At 44.1% G+C, this 23,152-nt stretch overlaps 2 protein-coding genes across 5 annotated transcripts; both read right to left on the reverse strand.

Moving 5' to 3' along the window:
• Positions 1-1,260: 1,260 nt before the first annotated feature.
• Positions 1,261-6,186, reverse strand: LOC119434361 (dynein light chain Tctex-type protein 2B-like). 4 transcript variants are annotated; one of them, XM_049659462.1, is made up of 6 exons: positions 6,064-6,186; positions 5,812-5,945; positions 5,685-5,754; positions 5,375-5,438; positions 1,527-1,726; positions 1,261-1,349 (listed from the first exon to the last, which is right to left on the reverse strand). In XM_049659462.1, the coding sequence occupies exons 1-5, from the start codon at positions 6,105-6,107 to the stop codon at positions 1,700-1,702; spliced, it is 339 nt and encodes a 112-aa protein (XP_049515419.1). In that variant the 5' UTR covers positions 6,108-6,186; the 3' UTR covers positions 1,261-1,349; positions 1,527-1,699. The 4 variants fall into 4 exon arrangements, with proteins under 4 accessions (XP_049515419.1, XP_037557460.1, XP_037557459.1 ...); XM_037701532.2 differs by lacking the exon at positions 1,527-1,726 and adding an exon at positions 5,231-5,292; XM_037701531.2 differs by lacking the exon at positions 1,261-1,349 and adding an exon at positions 5,231-5,292 and having other exon boundaries at positions 1,382-1,726.
• A 2,403-nt stretch (positions 6,187-8,589) lies between these two features.
• Positions 8,590-22,753, reverse strand: LOC119434364 (integral membrane protein 2B-like). The gene is made up of 4 exons (XM_049659463.1): positions 22,562-22,753; positions 14,642-14,854; positions 13,630-13,780; positions 8,590-11,085 (listed from the first exon to the last, which is right to left on the reverse strand). Exons 1-4 carry the CDS (start codon positions 22,736-22,738, stop codon positions 10,961-10,963), a joined length of 666 nt encoding a protein of 221 aa, XP_049515420.1. The 5' UTR covers positions 22,739-22,753; the 3' UTR covers positions 8,590-10,960.
• Between the last annotated feature and the right edge of the window lie 399 nt (positions 22,754-23,152).

The following is a 23,152-nucleotide window of genomic DNA, read 5'->3' on the forward strand; positions in this document are numbered from 1 at the left end:
AAAAATTCTTTCATAAATTATTTCTGCTGCATGGACAGATTACACATTATGATTCATTCTGAGTGTTGGCCCATGTAAATGTCTAAATAAGAGAAAGAAATGAAAATTTGTAGGTTGCTTCTCTTTAGCCCAGCATATGTAATTTACTGAAGAGTACACAGCCTGTACTAAAAGAAAAAAGACCAGTTTCATATCTAGAAGTAGGTGTAAGCATGAAATACTTTGAATAGCATCAACTCTCATTGCTGTCTTTTTTTTATTAGGAGAGACTATCTAACTGCTTTCATCACCTTCCTCTTCTGCATTGACACATATGCCCAGACCACAGATGTGTTATGACAGACAAGCTCGATGAAGAGAAAGTGCAGTGTATGAAAAGGAAGACTGCGTGTTACAATGGATGGTATGCTCACAAAAGCGATATTGTAAGAAACAAAGCACAGGTCGTTCAATGGCTACTGCAGTCGATCCTGCTGGACTGCATATCACAGTTTGGTGAACAACCTGAAGGAGTATTGTATAAACGTCTACCCAGTGGTCAGGTCCATTTTGTCTGCTGCTGCAGTTCTGATTGGCTGTGCTGGGGTACACATGAAAAGGAGACTGGTGCACCCAGCCAATCAGCACTTCAGCAGCAGACAAAATGGACATGTCCACTAGCTGGACACTTACAGAATACTCCTCCTGGTGTGATAATGTTGAAGAATCATTTATGCAGAGACAGTATGCTTTGCTGGTAAACATGTCAAGCAAGAGCCCACACTGCAGTAGTAGCTAGGGTGTCAGTGTGGGGCTTAAGTGCAAGACATAACATGCGTGCATTTGTCTCTGTGATGTACAAACACAAGGTAGACCAAATATTCACTCAGGCTTAGAGATTGTTAAAATGAAATTTCCATTATATGCAAACCTGCACAACCAAATGCTCAGAAAACAAGCATCCAGCCATCAGTTTTTCCTCAAACCTATCACAAGAAACTGCAATAACATGTCTATGCAGAACCATTTCTTCCTCCTTTGGTCACGATTATCCCTTCTTTCTTGCTTCTTCATTATCGACACTGACACATGCCTCACTTTTTCTGAAATGCACTAAGTGTTTCACAAGCAGCAGTACTTCATCTATCATGCTGACACTCACCTAGTAGTAGGTACCAGGTGAGTAAGGTAGTGCCTGGTGAGAAATCAAATCCTGTTTTCGTACTGTAGTGCAATTATTTTTTTTTCTTAACTGATGACAGGAGATGGATTACACTTGGTGAGGTATGCTAGAGCTTTGAAACTGGCGAGACCCTTTCAGACACCATGAGGCCAGCGAGAATCTTGAGTTGAAACCTGGTTAATGCCACCTGCAAGAATTTTTTTATTTAAGGCAACTGATTGAGGAGGGGTGGCAGGCACAGGAGAAATGCATGTCTACAAGCACAAGCACCTCAACTAAAGCAGTTCATAAACTTAGAACTTGGCATGTTGCTTTTGAAGATTACTTAGTTGCCAATTTATTCAGTATTTAAAAAGTCACTCACGTGATGAAGGCTAAAGAATATTCTCAATAGCATCTTGGTTGTCCCCAGTGAAGGCACAACAGATGTTAGAAGCCACAGCTAGCTCTGTTCTTGGCAGCGCATGAGCATTTATCCTATTTTCCCAATACTGTGCCGCTCCATCCTGCCGTGGCATGATGCCTGTCAAGTAGGGCCTATGCAGGAAAGGTATCTTGATGAAGCTATGAAAATGGAGAAGCAACTAAGTGCTATTATTCAAGGTTAAATGCACCACGGTCAATTGTGTGGCAGCAAAAATTATAAAAAGGTTGATTTTGTAATGCTTTTGTATCAGTGATTAAACATTGTGTGCTGTTGAGTCAAACTGAGAGACATGGCTTGCTGCATAAATTCACTAATAAACATTACCAAATTGGCATAAATATAATGCAAGTGACACAGGAACTTCTGAATCCTTGGCATATACCTAGGTATTTGATTATAGCATGAATTAACGACACCTAATGCCATAACACCATTGCACCCATGGGTTTAATGCCGTGGGCAATCTGTCACAGCTGCCACCTGCATATGTGCTAGAGCTTTTCAGGAAGCACACCGCAGCAATGGATGGTCACATCATGCTGTGATAAAACACTCTAACAGCAGCATCACTATAGTGATTGGGTTGCTGTTCCTGAAGATCCTATATGGGCATTCTTTACTGTAGCTGTACTTTGCGTCATAGCCTCCATATCCTGTTCACTTATGCATGGTATCACCTATTAGCAGGCCCATGCCCCCTGCCATCATGTGTGTGTATACAGTTGAAACTTCAACATAACGAACATGAATATAATGAATTAGCGGATGTAAAGAAGGTATCTTTGTGCCAGATTCAACTTTATCATAATGACGTTTGATTGAAGTGTGACGAAGAGAGCTGATAAAAGAAATCAATTTATATTTATGCAAACACTGCACACATAAATTCACACATGCTGTCGTAAAGAGCGAAAGCAGTTGAGGACACAATATATTAAAGCCGTAATTTTTCTGTACAATCTCAATATGTCCTCTCCACTCGGCTGAGAGACTGCAATTTGTTTAACTATATAGATATGGAATATTGGTAGAATAAAAGTGACAAATTATGTATAAAAACCTTTATGTATGAAAGTTTCTGCTAGGTGCTCAGTTGCTATGCTTTCTAAACACTGTTATTGTTCTTTTTGCATACATCATGAACAACTTTCATTGCATTGAACCAAAGTGAGATGAATATAAGGACTGGGACTGATTCTTTGGTATTGTTCTTGTATAACTAGCAATGTTTGCGGTAGCTTTACACCTTTGTAAATGGGAGCTGCCATGAAATATTGCAGCACCAATTCTAATCCAAGTCTCGGCAGCTGCTTTCATTGATGTTAGCAATATGCAGGGGGTGAAGTTGCTTAAGGTAAGTCACTACCTTCGAGAAAAATTTTTACAATTCTTGTCCAAAAGTTACAATTATATTTTTGGCTGGTAAAGCTTAGGTAGTTTGAAACTTTAAACTGATGAAATTACTAAAAATGTGAGCAAAAAGATTTATATAAATCAAAATGTGCCAAAATATGCATGTTGCGCCAACAGTCATAACTACAAAATGGTAGGTGCGACTCAAACGCGACTTGGCAGGTACTTAATGAGGACAATAACCTGTGCATCTAACCACCACAATCACCATATCTTTAAGCTAAGGTGCGCTATCACAAAATGACTGATAAAGTTGATATCCGGCAGGTTTGTTTTTCACACAATTGGTCATAGTATAAAAAGTTACAGCTCGTTTTCAGTCATTCTGCTTGAATGCATAGTTCCATACATAAAGAAATAGCACACAAAGCTTTATGCAAAAATATTTATTAGAAGGAAAGTTATCACTGTTCGCGTAACTGTAGGATGCAGAAAATCATGTTTTGAGAAAAATGGCTTTAAAGATTGGAACCGAATGTCAGTGTAATAAAAAAAAAAAACATTCAATATGTCAATATGTCACCAGGCTCATAGCTTGGGCCCTCCTTCAAAGCAACACAAACTTTTTTTGAGCGAGCTAAAGCACGCATATTTTTTTCTTTTTTCTGGCCCGTTTTGCGTCTCAGGCTGACTCGCATGCGGCCTTCCTCACACGATGACAGTCACTGCGTTGGCAATTCCTTTTCGTCCCGTACTTTGCCATATTTCATGGAGTACTATGACTTTCTTTTTGAAGGGCTAGAACTACATCCGCGAGCTCTAAATGGCGTACTAAAAAGCGCAGATGGCACAGATAACACAGACGAAAACATGCGCAAACCAAATGAAGCGCGTGCAATGTAAACAACAGAGTGCCGTAGCGCCCTTCAGCCCTCATGTGGAAATTTTTAAATAAATCAAAAACATCATGTCCCACAAAATGCTTCCAAAAGCTTTAGAACGTACTTAAACAAATTAGCATTACGTAATATGTATACGAAGAGACAATTATGACGAGATAGCAGATGCTGTGGAATCAGAAACCTTCAGTTTCGGTTTTGGTGCGTCTAGGAGGGGGTGGAAAAATGGTCATAACTTTTGAACGACTTAAGATAAAAACATAATTTTTTTGCTAAATATTCTTAAATAGACAGGAAGCTTGAAATATCAAATCCCCCCCCCCCCAAAAAAAAAAAATTTTTTTTTTGTTGTTTAGCTTGTTCGTGCTTTGGTGTTTAGCTTGGCAGCAGTCCCACACAGTACCACCCCTACTTTTGAGCACCAAGCCAACGCCTCCTATGAAGACGTCTTTATAGGAGGCGTTGACCAAGCCTTCTCTACATTTTATTGCGATAGCAATTATATGGACACTTCAACCGGATTTCTGCCGTCGGCGTCGCCGTGAGGTTCCGTATAGATTCCAAGGGCGATAAAATCGTCGCCGCGCGCCGTATGCGCGAGTGAAAGCGCGCGGGGGACACGCGCTATCACGGAGAGCCAACGCACGGCGGAAAGCAAACGCGATTGTCGCGCGAAAGGCCGTGGGGGTATAAGGGGGAGGGAGGCGGGTCGACGCTGTGCTACGGCACCAAATGCTTATCTTGCAACACAGCGCAAGGGGAACTGGCAACGCAATCTCCCACGCGAAAGAAAAAAAAGCGGGGAGGCTGCGCGGGAGGGAGGGGGGGGGGGAGCAGCTTCTACTCTGCCAACGAATACGCTTGCGCTGGCTGTGGTGGCCGTCGCCCGCACCAGCTCTTATCTCCACACGGCTCTGACCTTTGTATGCGCTGTGCATTCGCCGCTCAGTTTCCGTTGAAGCGATAGACCGCACGATTCTTCGCCCGCTGCAGCGGCTGCGCTTGCTGCCAGCGCTTTGACAGTCGTTGTCTGCGGTCATTCAGTGTGATCTATTCATGTTTGCTTGTGCGCGATGACACCACGCTTGTCAATTCAGTTAGAAAGCGAATGTGTGCAAGTTTATGCGACCGATAAAACTACTCTACTATCCCTACTCCGAATAGCTCTCTACCAATTTGCTATCGCAATTGATGCTTCGCCTTTCGGGCGAAACTGCGACATTTTTTTGTTTAAACCATTCTCCTGCACTCACTTGCAGTGGCCCATAAACATTTCTAGTTTGCAGTGTGGCATTGATGCGTTATAGGGTACTACCAGCAGTGAGGGAAGAGTAGAAAACTACTGCAAATAGAGATGGAATTGTAGATAGAAGGTCTAATGAAACTTACCCCTCTGGCCAAGTCTAGTAGTAATATGAGGCAAGGACAACAGCAGCACAGAACAAGCTGTCCTTTGGGACAAACAGCCTCAAATTAGGTAACCGCCGCCGAATCGCACCACTGTGACAGCCGCAAGCTACCCAAAATACTTACTCCATTATAGAACTCTGAAACACAGACGTCAGTGTCGGAATCCCAAAGGCAGCGGCAAGCCATCCTACAAAAATGAATTGAATAAAACAATACTTAGTGCAGAACTTCACACTGCTTCGTATATGGAATATTACTCAGCAAGAGCAATAACACAAGTTGCTAGACTTAAATGTTGCAAGAGTTAATTTGCAACGTTCGAAAATTTAATTAATACAATGAAAATATCTGCCCAGCATGGTCCCCGCTACATAGACCACTCTCGGCATTTATCCTGCATTGCAGCATACTACAGTCGAGCGTCATAACTCACCTTGCTCCTTCACCGCGCTGTTCGCTGATGACTACTTGCACCACGTACTTGTATCTTTCGAAACCCAATTCTGAAATGTAATTTGGACACGTACGATACGCGTGACAGCAGCTTTTAAAGAATGTACCTTGTAGTCTTTCGCATATCCTTTGCGAGGTTTCTTTCGTCCACTTTGCTATCTGACTGGAGTCGTAAATTTTGTCGTCAAACTCGGTCATCAAGACATCTTTCAAGCACTCTCGGGCAGCTTGGGCTGAAAACCTATAAAAAACAGAGCTCTTTCTCAATCAACGATGTCGCTAGCCCTTTGAAAATAAACAGACGATACTGTAATACCAGTAGGCTAGAGAATTAATGCAGCGTTATGAATAAAACCTACTTTTTATCAGGTGCCAAGCGCAACTCGTACGTGTTGGCAGCCATTTTAGTTTGGCAATCGTAATCATGGTTGTCATGACGACGACGTTATGAATTGGATAGAGGTACCGTAGTGGTCGTCCTGGCGGTCGTCTGCTCAAATGAAATAGACGCATAGACGTACTACATGAAGTCGTCTTGTCTGTTAGCAGCGGTTGGCAGATTCAGAATTCTGAATCTCTGGCCAATAAACGTTGGCTCCGGCTGTTGCGGCAGCGCTCATTGGCTGAGGCGAGCTCACGGGCTGAGTAGCTGTCGTCTGCTCGATGCACCGTTGTTGCGTCGTTTGCATTCTTTCCGCCACTGTTTTTCCATTTTATTTACAAAAGATCGGTGGGAAATAACACCAGTGTTGCCGCCACACAGTATCCGCCAGTAAAAGCTCCATGCAGCTGCGGTAGGGTCTCCGACGCGACAAGCGTCCGGCCGGCGCGCGGGGCGCTCATTCGGGAGAAAGCGACGGTGGCGCCACCAACTTTTAAATAAAAAAAGCCTCAGTTTGTATGGGTGTTCTGTGCCCACTCCTCCAGTCTAGTGTTTCGATCAAAATGTTCGATGGCCAACTCGGCCCGCTCGACTGGCTATGGATGTGTCGCCGTGCTGGTGCAGTTAGTACGGCGATGAGTTGAATCGGCGTTTCTCGTCAACCAGCGCCGACACGATGTCGGAGACTGGCATGCTAGCCGTTGCTGTCACGCTGCTGAGCATCGTCGTACCTTTCGCAAGCTGTCACGGAAAAGCAGAGCACTCGCAACGAGGCCGCCAACAGGAACTCGAAGTCGTCAGCCGAATCTTGAGTGTCTTCGCGAAGCAAGAGAAAGATCCGTGCATACCACGCGGGCGCATCCTAGCTATCATTCGTACTGAAAAAACCAGGTGTCTATGGCTTTCTGACGTTTGTAGGTTAGCGGGCTTGCGATGATAAAAGCTTCAGCGTGTCCGATTGGCTACAACTGTTGCCACGGCATTTGGTGCAGTACGCTTTGTAAGCTCACAATATACATTTTCGTTTTGGACTACGCGGTATCGTTACTGCAATGCTTGCTGCTCGTTGTGCAACAATCTGTGGCAACAAAAAAAGGAAAGAAATTAATCAGTTTCGACAAGCCATGCCACCGCGCTTAGCCCGACGGCACGGTAATCGTGCCTATTGCAGTTACTTTTCCTCGCCATGCCAGTCGGGCAAAGCGCCACGCCGCAAACTCACTTCATGAAGCACGAAACTTGCGTCCAAAATCGTTTAACATTTGCATAGCGTATACATTTTACTTACCCACATGTTTCGCGGCAGGTGGCGCGACAAAAAAAAAAAAATGATACATAAACTATTACATCTAATTTTGACAGTCGCACGTTCTTGTACCAATGGTCGGTTGTGGATTGCATCACACTGGGTGGTGTCCACAAAATCAGATCCTCGCTTACTACCTGCGAGTGCGGCACCAAAGATGTTTTCTGGCACATCTTATAAATATGGCTGTTTTCAATGCCTTTGTCTAGAAGGGGTCTAGTAAGAACGACACTCATTTAGAATTCTGTCCCGAGTCTCGTAGAGGCTTTGATTGATGAGAACTCCCTACCACAGCCTCACAATAAAGGATGCCAATCAGGTGCTCAAACATGTTGCTGTTTGTCGCTTGCCACTTAAGTCCATGTTGCTCACTGCTCAAAGTAAAAAGCCGACAAGGAGGCGCTTCATGTGCTTAAAACAATTCTTGTGTGATCAGGAGGCAAAGACTGTGATGGGGCACTATCCACTATACCTTCCTTTGAAGTGTACCACACAGAAGCCAACTTTTAGAACCATACTTGAGGCGAGCGGCAAAAAAAGAAAAAAAAAATGTTTCAAAGGCAAGGCAAATTACACAGCCATTCATCAAAGGAACAGTATTGCTCCATTTTAGAGCAAAGAACACATCATCTCGGCTAACTTCAAAATTTTGAAGCCCTGAAGTCATTGTAAGTGCTGCGGTTACACAAACTTATTTTTTTATCAATAACAACTGATAAACGCTTGTCCTGTGGTCTTCGTTCCTTTGTCATCCTTGTTCCTTTCGCGCTGTTACTTTATACCATTGCTCTAATTATTTTTTATATTTTCCCAAATAATATTTTCCTCCCACAATCTAAAATTTGGTTTATTTTAGCATAGAGTGCACAGTAGCAAAAGGGTTAAGGCAGGCATCTTTTTGGCTCCTAGTACTCTTAACATAAAAAGACTGCTCATGCTTTATTGGTCAGTGTGTGGACAGTAAGGCCTAATTTTGTTCTTTTGTTTCCATCTTCCGCCATCCTTTAGGTACAGCACCAATTTGTCCATCATAATGGTGTTCATATCCAACCTCGTCTTGATGTTCAACCTCTTCGTCATGGTGGTGACACGATACTTGCGCTACGACATTCGGAACAGCATCGGCCAACTCCTCCGAGAGGCCGCCAATGAAGACAACATCTCGCTTCTTCCGAGCTCCTTTTATTAACCAATTCGAAGGAGACACTGTGAAAGATTGGAACCACTACGACAATACACAGGTTTTACTCGTGCCCTGCAGTTGGTGGAACTGTGTGTACAGGGTGATAATGTGTATCATGTGCGATACCAGCAGTATAAGTAGTAGCAGCAGTTGTAATAGCAACTCTTTTTTCTTAACCTTAACAACACTCATTACCCCTGCGCTTGCGCGGCAGCATTTATGCCAGGGACATGACCACAAAAGCTTAACAAAAAAGTGCAGCAAACTTAATATAAAATGGCCAGACACTAATGTGTACAAATAAAATTAAGAAAATATGGCATCACTAGAAATGAATTGACAAAAACAATAATACGCTGAGCCAGCACTTTGAAGTTGTTTTAACACTTACCAGCTCCACTGTTTTTCAAGAACGCCAGCAGCTAGCTGTAATTGACTGGTCATTTTTTAAAATCTTTGCTCTCAACACATACTACGTTAGACGCACACATGTTGGTCACTTTGTTGGACATAAGAGTCTGCAATTGGTGAACAAGTGGTCACTGGTTAACAGCACTGATGCTTTTAAGTCCTCCTGTGAACCATTACTAACAAATATTACGTGCATGCTATACGACGGCCCCTTGGCTGAGCACAAACCATTGGTTAAATCAACCAAACCTGGCAAAAATACAAACTCTTGCCCAAACAAAGACCACGAGTACTTAGATTCTCAAAAAACAAACAGCCAAAATGCACCAAAACCACACAATGTATACATGTTTGGGGGGACGCCACCACCTTTGTACTCTCCTATTTTCCTACTTGCCCCATTGTTGAGCAAGACAACAACATAGCATGCTACACTTGGCAACTACATTTTGTTCTCGAAGCTTGTAACTGTTAAAGAAAAAAAAAAAAAGAAAATACACAGAACAAACACGGCAAGCCGGAGTAAATATACATACACTAAGTATATATATGTATATATTTATATATATAATATGCTACAAGTGCACGTCAAGCATCTCAACATGTACCATGGCACTGGCAATGCCCGAAATAGTAAATAAACTTTGCGGTTCATGTGGTGCGCCTGTGACACCCTAGTGAATAATGTTTTAGGAGGATTTCACATATGGGGGTCTATAAAAAGCCACAAAGAAATACTTTAACAAAGTTTGCACGCTTCCTTACAACTTAAGCTGCAGCTCGCACAAGTAACACTGCCGGCAAGTGCAGTATGCTTTTAATCGTCTACGGTGGTAAGCCCCACACAAGCCATGTGCTGCTGCAAACTATACCATATAAAATGCGGAATCTGACATCAAGAGAGACAACTTGGATCGCAATGAACCTAATCAATCCACTGCACTGCGAAACACATTGGACTGCGCCTGTGCTCAGATTCAGGTTCCACCTGATAGCGCAAGATGTCATACTTTCGAAGCGAGCCACTGGGATGAGAGCACACCAAGCCTGTGCTAAACCGTTCACAGTGTTGTTTATGATTGCTTCGGAAAGACAAGGTGTGTGTGTTCGGTCCCCTTTTGGAACCACATGCTCCACGTGCGCTTCTGTGCCCAAACAAAATGTGACAAAGAGAAAACGTAGCAGCACTGCCAGTGCTGAATGATAAATCTTTTGTACGTGTTTACCTATGTCATGTAGACACTTTCATATTTGTGCTAACAAGTCAGTGACGACAGGCTTACGTCAAAAAGTGACAGCTCAAACACACACAGAGCCTTTCAGCAGTGACAGAGGAAAGAAGAAAAATAAGTCACTGTGAAAGATGGAGAGATACAGACAACGTACATTGCACCAGTCATTGTAAAGCATTCACGAAAGAATGACTAGATACCCCGTCGATACCAAGCAAAAGAAGACAATACGGAATGAAATGTGCAACAGAAGCACAACCCCACAGATATATAAGAAATGCACGCACGTGTTATTAAATGAGCCTAACTCAGCACTAAATTACAAGTTTACAAATTAGTAAAGCAGTGAAAATGCCCCTAAAAATCATGACAGCAAAGAGAAAAATAGCAACAGTTGCCAGATTCAGTAGTTACTGTCATAGAAAATTTTACAGCACAGAAAAAAAGAAAGTAGACAGTAAAGACAGAATAAGGAAAGGAGGAAATAAGAGAGAAACGGCATGACATGAGCAGGTGCCGCTTTTCCATGGAACAAATCTAACTGCTCTGAGTGAACAAAGGGGGGGGGGGGGGGGGGCAAGAAGAATGAACGGAGAAAAACATATGCCGCCACAATTAGCGCTTTTCTCGGTGGGCAAAAGCACCTGGCCCTCCAGACATAGATGCAGTAACTCCTGCCGTCCGCCCACCCCGTGTGCTCTTGTATCTAGTTGATGGCAGGCACCATCCCGATCTTGCTGTCTCAGGCTTGGGAGCTTCCAGCTCCGACTGCTTCATCGATGTTGACTATTTCGATTTCGCCAACCTTGTTGCCGGCAAACTCAACAAAAGTGGCACGGTCACTTTGCCCGAGGCTGCGCTTGAACACTGCGAGAAAGGAGGCAAGAGAAGAACAGAGTGCAGCGATTAGGCAGACTTCCTTCGTTTTCTTGCAGCACTAATAGTTGCAGGTTTTCCGAGCTCTCGACGTTACTGGACGTTTCTTTGTTAATAGGCTCTGCTACAACAATGGGCATAATCTGCATGATCTGTTCAACTGCTTTCAACACCAGTGAAGAGGTTACTTAAATGCTTCTCTAAACACGTGTAAGACATTTAAAGCACTAAATGTAGTGACAGAAAAATTCTAGTGTGAGCTAATCTTTTTAAATAAAACACTAGTATGTATGTTGTTGTTACCACAAGGCTAGGTTGTGCATTCTATATATTAGCAGTATCGTCACAGTAAGAGTTTTCTCACAGGGGCGTAAAGTTTTGTCCAAGAATTACTAAGAAGGAAGACCTAGCAAGAATTTCAGGAACTGATGGGCTCATTTTTTTTGTTGGTAACAATCATAGAAGCCAAGAGAAGATAAAGCAAGAGAAAGCAGAAGGAAAATTAATCTATTTTTCATTGAAGTGTCAAAAAGAAGAAAAAGCTGAAGTGTTCAAGAACACTTCAGATTACTTGCTGCAGGTGAGAGCCCGACCCACATCTTCCACATTGCACGTGTGGTGCTTTACCAATTAAGCTACCACGGTAGCCGTCCTCCCACCAACCTTCTTGGGTGTTTGTATATCGTTACAATACCAGCCCTGGCAGTGTTCGCCAGTGCCACTCATGGTCATGGCAGCGGATGTGGATTGCCCGTGGCTAAAAGGATACTATTCCACATTTGCCACTATGCCCTGAGTGGCACTGGCTAATACTCCAAGGGCTAATCTCGTACCCATACACAAACAGCCAAGAAAGTTGATGGGAGGACAAATAGCCTGGTAGCTTAATGGCATCGCACCCACATACAGAATGCGAAAGATGAAGGTTAGGCTCCTTTTTTTTTTCATCCACTTTAATTTCCAGTTTCCTTATAATTCTACGTTCAATTACAAAGTAACAGTTAATTTTCTCGATGCTTTGTCTTGTTTCATTGTCTGTAAGCTTCTATTTTTTACACTTTATCTTCCTCAAACTTCCAAGCAATCATTGCTCTCTGACAAGCAAGGCAATAAGTTTCTGTGCACATGCATAATTATTCTGAATTGTATATATAACACAATATTTTCTTGAAAATGTTGGATTTGAAAAGTCACAAAGCCGTTTGAAGTTGGAAGGGCAAGTCCATGTGCTGCCCATTGTTCCAGCGCTGGCTGAACTGCCATACTTCCAAATCCCGTAGACACCAGTGCCATATTTTCTTCTAGTAAATATTAGACAGTTTTAGCAGACCGTTTCCTGCGCCCCGCTCCGCTCAGCCGCGAGCGGACGGGCAAGCTCCGTTCCGCTAGAGAGCTCGCCGAGCAGAGCGCACAAGTGCGGTGAGCGAGACGAACGGAAATACTAAATGGCTGCCGCCACTGCTGCGCGTTGGCTGAGCTGTTGGGGAGACCCTTTGAATCTTTGACAGAGTGCCTCAGGAAACGAGGTGGGGGCACAAACTCGGCGCCAAAAGCGCAGTTGTGAATACGATTTGTTCAGTAGACATGTGGCACGTCAAGCACCTTTGACTCGGCTTAGCCTCATGAGTCGCAGCTCCGTGACAATACACCTGCCAGTATTTCAGCAAAAAAGGAAAAAAAGAAAAGAAAAAAACCTGCTTGGGCACTGATAGCCTTGACTACGCGATACACATTTTGCTGTAGTATCATCTTCTACCACCAGATGGCATAGTATGCGATGCACACCCGCCCAAACGCATTAATGCTCAGCTAAAACCAATTCTTTTTCTGTTTAACTGTTGTGGAGGAGCAGCTGTACAAGAGCGGAACACGGAGCAGAACACGTTCTGCTAAAGCTGTCTGTTATAGGAAACTATGCACATGAGCACCAGCAGGGAACTGCATAATAATGAGGCCCAGAAGCAATTTTAACGGAACTGAATTCATGGATCCTTACACACAACGCAACTATGTATACCAATGTACACTAGAAAAGCACATTAACCCACATCATTTGCAAGCAGTTAAAAAAAAAAATTATCCAGTGAACGCCAACATTACGATTAAAATTATGAAAGTTCTGGCTGATAGAAATGTTTAGGCATCGGCGGGGACCATCGCTCAAGGACTATTTAACCAAAAATACACTCGGTGAAATTGCAAGTTTTTTAACTCTTTCCCTTTATCACCCATTGTTTACATTTGACTGATTCTGGTCATAATGTGAGTAAAGCGCTGCCCGGACCTTCGATGAAACACAAAAAGCAATAGCAGCTGAATAAAATAGTAACATTAGAGAGTGAGAAATGGCGCACCCAAATGTCCTTGCGTACCCGAAACGCCACACCCTGCTTGCGTTTGTTTGTACTCCTTTTGCATTTATACCTTTTTGCATTTTTTTGTATGCACACCAGATTAGGTACACCAATTTTGGGTTCTGCGATTCTAAAACTAATTATTTCAGCCAAGGTCTGCAGATGCCTGACATGCACATACCTGGCACAGTCATGCGTTCAAGGCGATAAGTGGGCAGCGAAGAGCATTCACGGGTGATGTAGTAGCCAACGTCCCGAAAGTCCAGGATGGGGGGCGTCACAACGCGCATCCGCTCACGCACTATCTCCGTGTCCACGTCATAGTAGCCAGCCTAGGTGTGAAAAGAGAAACGAGGGAAACAGATTTTCTTTTTTTTGCATGCAAGACAACTATTTTCTAAGTCGAGGCATTATTTTATTGACAAATACAAGCCTTCTCCTAATATTAATTTAAATTTTGCAGTATTAAGTGCCAAGACGATACAATTATGAGGCAGGCCATGGTGGGGTACTCCGGATTCATTCTGACCAGCTGGGGTTCTTTATAAAGGGCACCTAAATTTAAGTAGACAAGCATTTTCCCGTTTTGCCCCCACAGAAATGCGGCCAGGATTGGCTCCACGATTCCAACCTCAGTAGCGCAATGCCATAGCCACGAAGCTACCGCAGCGGGTAAGTTTTTTCGTATGCGAAAGGGGCACAACCAAGAGCATCTTTGACAACCTTGTTGTCTACTCATGAGTTGCACAGCACATAAAAATGGGAAAAGAAAGTAGACTGTTAAATATCGCTACGTTATAAGATGTTGTTATGCAAACGAAGGATTAAGCACTGGAGACTATTTACAATGTATATTTACAAAAGACAACTGCAGGGCTGGCCAGTTCGGCCGACAGCTTGAGAGCAAGAAGCAGTCTGTCTTCTTCGTCTGGCGCCCCCGTGCATCATCCACAAGAAACACGCAATATGCATGTATCAATATGATGCAATAAAATGAACCTAATATATAAATTTACTTCTGTTTTAAATGTGCTTCTGCAAATGCAAAATGTACTGTGCAAAGCTGCCTGCCAATGGTGGATTCAGCGGGGCCTGCTTCGCAGCAATGAAATCGTAAGCTACCATTGTGAAAATCTGATAAGGGTAGCTGGAGCTATGCGGAATGTGAAGCCGCACAATGCTTAGAAGCTCACCCGCATCTTGACAATCAGGTCGAAAAGCGAGTGTGGGGGCAGGACGAGGCTGCGGTTGAGAGGCATCACGAAGCACCGGCGTCCCTCTACATCCACGATTCCCGTTTTGTTGGCCGCAAAGTCGTGAATGAAACGTCCTCGTCGGCCATGGGAGAAGTCAGGCACCTCTATCTCTTCGTACTGTTCGTACTCCAAATCCAGGTCAAATCGTTCCTGTGCATCAAAAGGGCGAAAGTATTATAGCAGTTGAAGACAAATTCAAATTCCGAAAAAAAAAAAAAAAAAAAAAAACGGGAATCGCAAGAGGCACAGACTACTACTTTTGGAAGCAGGAGTGACGTGACATCATTAGTACAGAGCAGCAAAACTGATGTGGACCTAGCCTTTGACCCCACGAAATACGTGAAACAGTTATCTGAAGCTAACAATGCTTTTACTGCATCAAGAACACATAAATATCTTGTGAATTTGACTTGAACAGTGCAAGAGGCATGGGAAAACGCAATACATGATATCCAGGGATCACAGCCTTTGACCTGTGCTATATAGTATACCACACTTTGGCCACAGTAGGCAATAGTAGGCCGAGTAGCATGTTGGCTATCCAGTCGAACCCGTTTATAACGAACTTGATAGTTATGCGAAAAGCAGTCGTTATATCCGTATTTCGTTATATATGGACTTGCCCTTAAAAATGAAAAAAAAAAAAAAAAAAAATTGAACTGCATTGAAGCTGACATCAGCAGTAGCAATTCAGTAGCGAGTCAGTCTGAAAACCAGATTTTCAGTGTAATTTTTATTCCAGGTGCGTTCCCGCACCTAGCTGCAAACTTGCGTCAAAAACGGCCATTTAAATAACGAAATGCGGCGTCGTACATTTCGAAACTGCAAGCACAGCCACCATTTTTTTTTTCGAGAGCTTGTGATATATTTTACTACTAGCTTGGCATGACAAGCACAAGAGAGCGAAGTGTTCCAGTTGGGCGAAAGCGTCAACTTCGGAAACTACCGCGATATTCCGCCCTTCTGAGAAGGTCTTAGACATCCTGGTCTCGGCATTACGACTGCACATCAGCCACACAAGAGCCGTAAAATTGTTATCTATGTCGCATCGAGGTGAAAAAAAAAAAAAAAAATGCGACATTCGAAAATTAAACATCACCAGGGACCATTATCAGCCATCAGCGAAGCACAAACGATGTACCACTGAACCGAGATCTCCTGATAACAGCGTATTAACTGCCAAGCCTTCGTGACATTGCATGGTGGCAGCACGTGGTGCAGCATTCTCGCCGACTCGGGCAGTGTCAACAGAACACTTGAGCGATCGTTGTTCCCATGATGGAAAGACAGATGGTGGTTCCAAATCGTTGGAACAGGCGTAATGCACGTGGTGCCGCACGGACAATTGCGCAAAAACAAGAGTGACGCCGTCGTGGCATCCGATATCGCACCGGTGCATGCGCCAGTGCACACCCCTGCGCCATGCTGTTTATGCTGTAGATGCTGTACATCTCCACCCTGGAGGCGTGCCTTGAAAGCGCATGAGCTTCATCGCGGCTTCCAAAATCTACGCGCAGCAGTCACTCGCTCATCTTGAAGGTTGTATCATCATCATCATCATTGCAATTGGACTCGAGCGGGGCACGCGCGCTGCTGTGTGCCATTTGGTTGCACTTACCTGCTTTGGTACTTCGTGTGTGCCCTTTTTTTTACCGTGACTAGGTTCGAAGCGTTCGTTGCAACAGTCTGGCAATTAAAGAAATTCTCTTTACATCACGACACAGTTTCAATAGGCAGGGTCAGAAAATTGTAAATACATTGAATTGTGGTCATTATAACCGATAGGTTGTCATATCTGGGATATGACAATCTATATATATCTGGTGTGAATGATAGCTGCATAGCATAACTACAAGTACTCAGTGTTAAGCTTATAAATGTGTGATAACAACCTATGCCGTTTCTTCTGTCCTTAAATATACATACGAGAAGTAGATAAAGCACTATGAAAGTCGCCACTGCTTCCTGGTAACACTGCTCTGCGATGGAAATGAGATCCTCCTCTTCACACTAGACTTGAAGCCTTGTGCCCCTTGGGCATTCTCTTTATATCTGTAAGTACACTGCAAAAAACTTGCAGATAATTTTCACTAAATTACATAAATGCTGTTCAGGTAATACCGGGTACATTCGATTCACCTGCACCACCTGAACCCGTTCACAAGGTTCAGGTGGTGTTTAAAACCAGAGGTTGCTTAAAAAGGTGCAGGACTGATTCCCTATTCTGCTGCACCCCCTCTACTGTCAGTGCCAATTTGGTACAGATGTACTAGTGCGAAACAGCAGCGCAGCAGACGACACAGCACACATGTGCAAGCACCGTTAAAACCCCGCTGACGTGAACCTGTGCCGTGTCTATGCAAGTGCGGCAGTATTTATGCCTCAGAAGCCGACCAGACCATACCAGCAGTTCAGGACCTCTCAAACTTACACACTCTATGCACATTAGTCGCACTAACATGATGCCTACACCACGTCTGCATATTGGCACTGAATTCAAGCGTGGCGCTGTGCTTGCACCACACAAATCGAGCAGCACAATTTCTGAACTTCACGTGAACCACTGCGAACTGGTTCACAGTGGTGCAGCAATTCACAGTGGTGCAGGATTCAGCAACATTGCAACATAATAAAAGAGGAGACCGATGAAGTTTGCTTCATAATCTGCACACAATTTATCTTTATCAGATGCTTAGCGCTGTCATTCTTGTTTGCACTTGCTGCCTAATTACAGATGTACAACAATGTACATCAAGACATGGTATACAAATGTGGCAAAAGTAAGAAAGTTCTTTTTTCTCGAATTCTAAAACTGAAGCAGCAGATTAGCTTCATATTGTTAACAGCGTGTTCAAAGGGGCTGGTTGGTTCATCATTAGAAAAATACAGAAACAGCGCGACACAGGCCGAATGAAGAGCACAGGAGAGAGCGCTGTGTCCTGTGCAGCGCTCTGTCCTGTGCTCTTCATTTGTCCTGTGTCGCGCTGTTTCTGTATTTCTCTAGCTTCATATTCACACGCCAACTGCACTTTGTAGGACACAACTAAAGAGGTTGAGCACACAGGAAAAAGCAGCAGTACAAACATTCCAGAAGTAGACAGAGAGTGTAGTAGCAAATCTTTTAACTTAGTATAGTCCTGCAATACCTAACAATAAAGGTGTAAAATGTGTCCAGCAATAGAGGGCATCACCTGGTGAGTACAGTGGAATCCCGATTATACGACTGAGGGGACCACGCAAAACTGTTGTATAATCCTGGTGTCGTATAATCGAAAAACTAAGAATATAGGCAGTGAAGCTCAGTCATGCCCAAAAACAGGTAGAGACCGCCTGAAAGCCCATGCCACGAACCTGCACTGCTTCCAAGGAAGGTAGATTAAATTATTTAAAATTACTGTATTAATTCAATTGTAACGCGAGTTTCTTTTTTCATGATTTTGTTGCTTGAACTCGACCCTTGCGTTACAGTCGAATAACAGCAAAATTGACCATTTTAAAACAATCTAAATCCCGCGATTTTCAGCATTACGTTGGCAACCTGTAACTTTACGTCTCGATCCAATCCACAGACAAGTCGACTGAAGTCAGAACTTGTTTTTGGTTGGAATCGACACTGTTTTCAGTGTGGTAGTGGCTGGTTACGATGCTGCAATACTCAACGGCATTTTGTGGTTCGACTGCGTTCCTTCGTGATGTTATGGCGACACAGCGTATTCGGTATGACGGTCACTTCGAGAGACGAGCAATTTTGATGACTGAGGAGCGGGGAAAAAAGTCCACCACAGCTTGGTGTCTCGACGTCTACGATTTGCGGATGGCGGGACCAGCGGCAGGCCCGCTTTAAATGCGAGGCCAGTCGGGAAAGCTCTGTGAAACTTGAAGTGGCTTGGTACTGACCCTGAATGAAATGAGTGTGCGGTCTTTTAAGTAGTACTTAAATCTCAAGCAAGCTCGGCGGCACGTAAGATGAGGGAAGGCTCGCAAAACCCCTCGAAATATACTGCCGACAGCTCTCTTGGCGCTGATAGCGAGCTTAGGACAGCGCCGGAAACACTTGTCGGGGACGCTTTCAGTGCCGAGCATGAAATTTTGCGAAAGTGAAACTATTTACGAAAATGATCGCTCGAGAAAACTGCCTAACGAAAGCTCCGTCTCCTTTTCAGATGACCATGATGAGTGAAGAGAACATTTCTGAATTGCGATTCCTTGAACAAAGGTACCATTTCATATTCCGTTCATCTCGCGTTACATTAGCGGTTTTAATTCGCGCGCCTGGAAAGTCGCCCCTCGCTTCACATTCGAGTAAATACGCAATTGCACACCCATTATCAGCCTGCTGCAGTGTGCTTGCGCTGATAGTGAGCTTAGGACAGCGCCGGAAACACTTGTCGGGGACGCTTTCAGTGCCGAGCATGAAATTTTGCGAAAGTGAAACTATTTACGAAAATGATCGCTCGAGAAAACTGCCTAACGAAAGCTCCGTCTCCTTTTCAGATGACCATGATGAGTAAAGAGAACATTTCTGAATTGCGATTCCTTGAACAAAGGTACCATTTCATATTCCGTTCATCTCGCGTTACATTAGCGGTTTTATTTCGCGCGCCTGGAAAGTCGCCCCTCGCTTTACATTCGAGTAAATACGCAATTGCACACCCATTATCAGCCTGCTGCAGTGTGCTTACGTGCCAGCCTGCGTCTGCTTAGAACTTTTTTTTTTCTTTCCTCGGACGGTACCAGAGAGGAGTCGTACGAGGCAGGTCGGCGTAAAATTGCGTCGTATAAGCGAGGTTATTAATACACTATTTCTATGGGGGTTTCGCCAGGACCAAACCAATTCTTTGGAAAATTCGGGTCGTCGCATGACCGGGGGACGTATAATCGAGGTTCCACTGCATTCTGCAACAAAACGTTTTTAAGGCATCTCATATCAGTGGATCTATTGGCAATAGCGGCGTTTACATGAATACGACATAAGCATATCGTATCAACTTTCAAGCGTATCGCATCTCATGTAAACGAGGTAATTCGCTAGGAAGGCGTATCGCATCCAATGTGCCAAACAAGGGTAGTTTGAGATGGAGAATGCGCATTTCAGTGGTGCATGTAAACAGAAGCGTATCGCATCAGGAATTATGGGAAAGCATTCGCTGCGGGACTACAACTGGCCAACCAACCAGTGGCGCAGCCGCTGCCGCACTGCGAGACATGAAACAAACATGGCGGCTGAAAAAGCAGGTGCATCGCACGGTCCTATTGCTCGCGAGTAAGTGTCAACTTGCGTTTCCTTTACGCACTCGGCCCACTACCGGAAACCAGTTACACCGGAAGTGGGCTGCACTTACCTCATACGATACCATGTTGCGCTACGTTCTCGCAAGAGTTAATGCGCTACATGTAAACGGCGTCGCATCGCCTTTCCCAAATGCGCTTGGAAATGCGATGCACTACTGTCGCATTCATGTAAACGCGGCTAATGAAATGCTTCCCTTGCTACGTCTTGTCCCCCTTTCCTATTTTTGATGTTTCAACTGTGCTCAAAGCTGTGCCGATGCCCAGCAATTGCTGCACTGCTCTACCAGCCCTCGTGCTAAGCTCCAATATCGGCACAGCCTACAAGATTGGTCTGTTGTGCTGGCTATTTCCAAAGCCACAGATAGCATCAGCATTGGTACTGTTCTCTGCTACCTAATGGCAGCACCGCATAATCATTCATAAGATTTCTCCATTGCTGGCCCGGCCAAAGGCATTCACTCCTTAGTTGTCCTGTCCAGAGGAATCTGGCCAATAGCCATAGAGTTAATTGGTGCACTATGGAATCAGCAGGGATTTCCAGAATTTTAAAAGAAAGGGCATGTGGTCTGTAGGCTCCCTGTTGCATGTACTGGAATATTTGGCTCAGACATAGAGGTGTGGCCACTGCTAGCAGGAACACGGGAGCCCGTAGCATCGCTTCGTGAAGCACCATTGCTGGTGCTTTGCGAAGCGCTGCCACGGGGGTGCCGTGTTTTCACTAGCAGTGGCCGCACCCGCACACAAACAGCCCTGTCTAGCGACATAAGGTTTATTCACGTCCAAAAAGTGTTGCAGGGATCCCTAAAAAAGTGAGCAGTAAAGTGCACTGGAAGTTGGTCTCAATCATCTTAACTGACAACTGCAACGAAATCTCACTTGAGCTCAATTTTTTAAAAACAGATAAGTGTGTGTGTGTAACCAGAGTAATTGCAGCAAAGCCATACGGCTAGCAACTGCACAGATCATTAATTACAGTAAGCCTCCACTACAAGAGACACTCAAGGGACCCGGGAAACATGTCTCCTGTAACAAAGAATTCAAAAAACACGGAGGAAGTCGGACCAGATCACTTTATTATACATCAGCACCAAAGTGTGTTAAAACACGTAAACAGGAAATTGCTAAGAGTGGCTTAAAGAAGCACTTCACTTTGCAAGCCTTCCTGTTGCTCACAATTCTTTTGAAGTGCTCTTAGATGTTCGTAGAGAAAGTGCTCTTACACTTTCTGCCCTGCAATGTCCTCGTCATCCTCCTCCTCCAGCCCGAATAATAGGGCTGTGTGCTAGCCGTAAACGGCGCACAGCTACTCTGTACCGTACAACTCCTGGGAGTCTAATGTCCACTCACAGGCGAACATAACACGAGATGTGGCATTTGTTTTTCTTTCTTTGTGTCAGCTGTCTTTAGCCTCGGCACGACTGCGCTTTTATGATGACTTCCCTCCAGCCGTTTAGTTCTACGCAACCTAGTAGGCGCACGAGAGGAGAAGAGGGGCTGGGGGGGATACGAACTGTGGACAGAGCGACAGCAGCACGAAACATCTGTGCAAAGCCTAGATGTAGCAAAGATTCACAGCAAGATAACGGGGCTGGTCGCTCTGCGCTGTTTGGCTCCCAACGATTCGGTTCGAACAGAGCTGTCTCACGGAAACACGGCGATGGCTTTGGAGTCCAACTAGTACCGGCATACAAAAAGACCAGCACCAAGGACACTGCGACGGAAATCCGACTCAATGGTACTCTGTTGCAGAGTCAGTGTGGGAGCGCGATAGCGATTATAAAAGCATAATGACAGAAAGTTCAGCACAATTTGTAGTCGCAACCATTCGAGGAATGACATCCGGCTGCAGATATAGCTGCCCTTAGTAACCGAGTGTCTCTTGTAACCATGTCTCTTGTATGCGATATTAACAAGGTGAACATAGGAAAACCAACCAAACCATTCTCAAATGTCTATTATAACTGTGTCTCTTATAACGAGGTTTTACCGTAACAGCACCTAAATTACCCTGTCATGCATGATACCAGCAGACAGGATGACGGCAGTGAACGGCACAACCATAGATTAGGGAAGATATTGCATCAATCCCAGAATCACATGTGGTGCAGTGGGAGCGGTCCCAATGGTATTTTTTTTTTTGCCTCTTAGATATATTAAAGCTTGCCTTGCATGTGGAGCTGTGTCAGACACTAGGGGTGTGTGGGCACCTTGATTCAAGGTCATGCTGAGATTTCGCTCTGTGTCGCTTTCAGTGAGCTGCACCTATTTCCCAGTTTCAGAATGAAAAGCATGAAATTTTGTGGGTTGCCTCTGATACAACTGTTTGCACTAACTGGCACTGAGCCTTCTCTCTAGCTTGCAGTATCATACAAATATGTTTTGTGTGATGCAAAAGTTTGCTGCACTTTACTTTTGATAGTCTTTACAAGTGATAACTACTAAACACTCTCTACTGCAAAAATGTAAAGGCCAGCCAGCTGTTCAACACAATGACGGGCTGGTTTTCACTTTTCTGGCAAGAGGATACACATTCATAACTGCATGAAGAGAGGCCCAGAACCTTACCTGAAAAATGTTGTTGTCCCTAACAGGGTCTACAATGGAGTTGGCAACTTCTGGTGATGAACCGTAAGCACCATTTGAGCTCTGGCGCAAGAAATCCGAGCCTGACATCACTGGTGGCATCTTGGAGTCTGACACATATGGCACACCACACCATCCGCGGAAGTGGCGGACCTGCATAACCAAGAGGAAAGTGAGAGTTTAAAAGAAAGAAAAGCAAATTTAATATGCTTATCACATAAATATCGCTGTTGGGCATGTGCAAACACAAGATTTTAGGCATAGGAAATGCAACACAGTGAAGGAATGTACTAGTTGGAAATATATGATCAAGTTATGAGAACGCTTATGAATGCCTTGTCTTGCCTGTTGGACTTCTTTCTCTGCTGAATTCTCAGACTCTTGAATGAAAACGACTCGTGTGAATTATCACAACCCCTATTCGTCTCAAATCAATTTACCACAAAAGGAAAATATATGATTAATGACACATTAGTCAAGGTGCCCTGAACCACTATTTATCAAACCGAGAAATGCAATTTGAAGTTAAATTAAGCTTTTTCAGACTTTGCCGCAAAAAGAATTTCAATGCGT

Source organism: Dermacentor silvarum, unplaced genomic scaffold, assembly GCF_013339745.2.
Source record: "Dermacentor silvarum isolate Dsil-2018 unplaced genomic scaffold, BIME_Dsil_1.4 Seq1024, whole genome shotgun sequence".
NCBI classification, from domain to species: Eukaryota; Metazoa; Arthropoda; class Arachnida; order Ixodida; family Ixodidae; genus Dermacentor; species Dermacentor silvarum.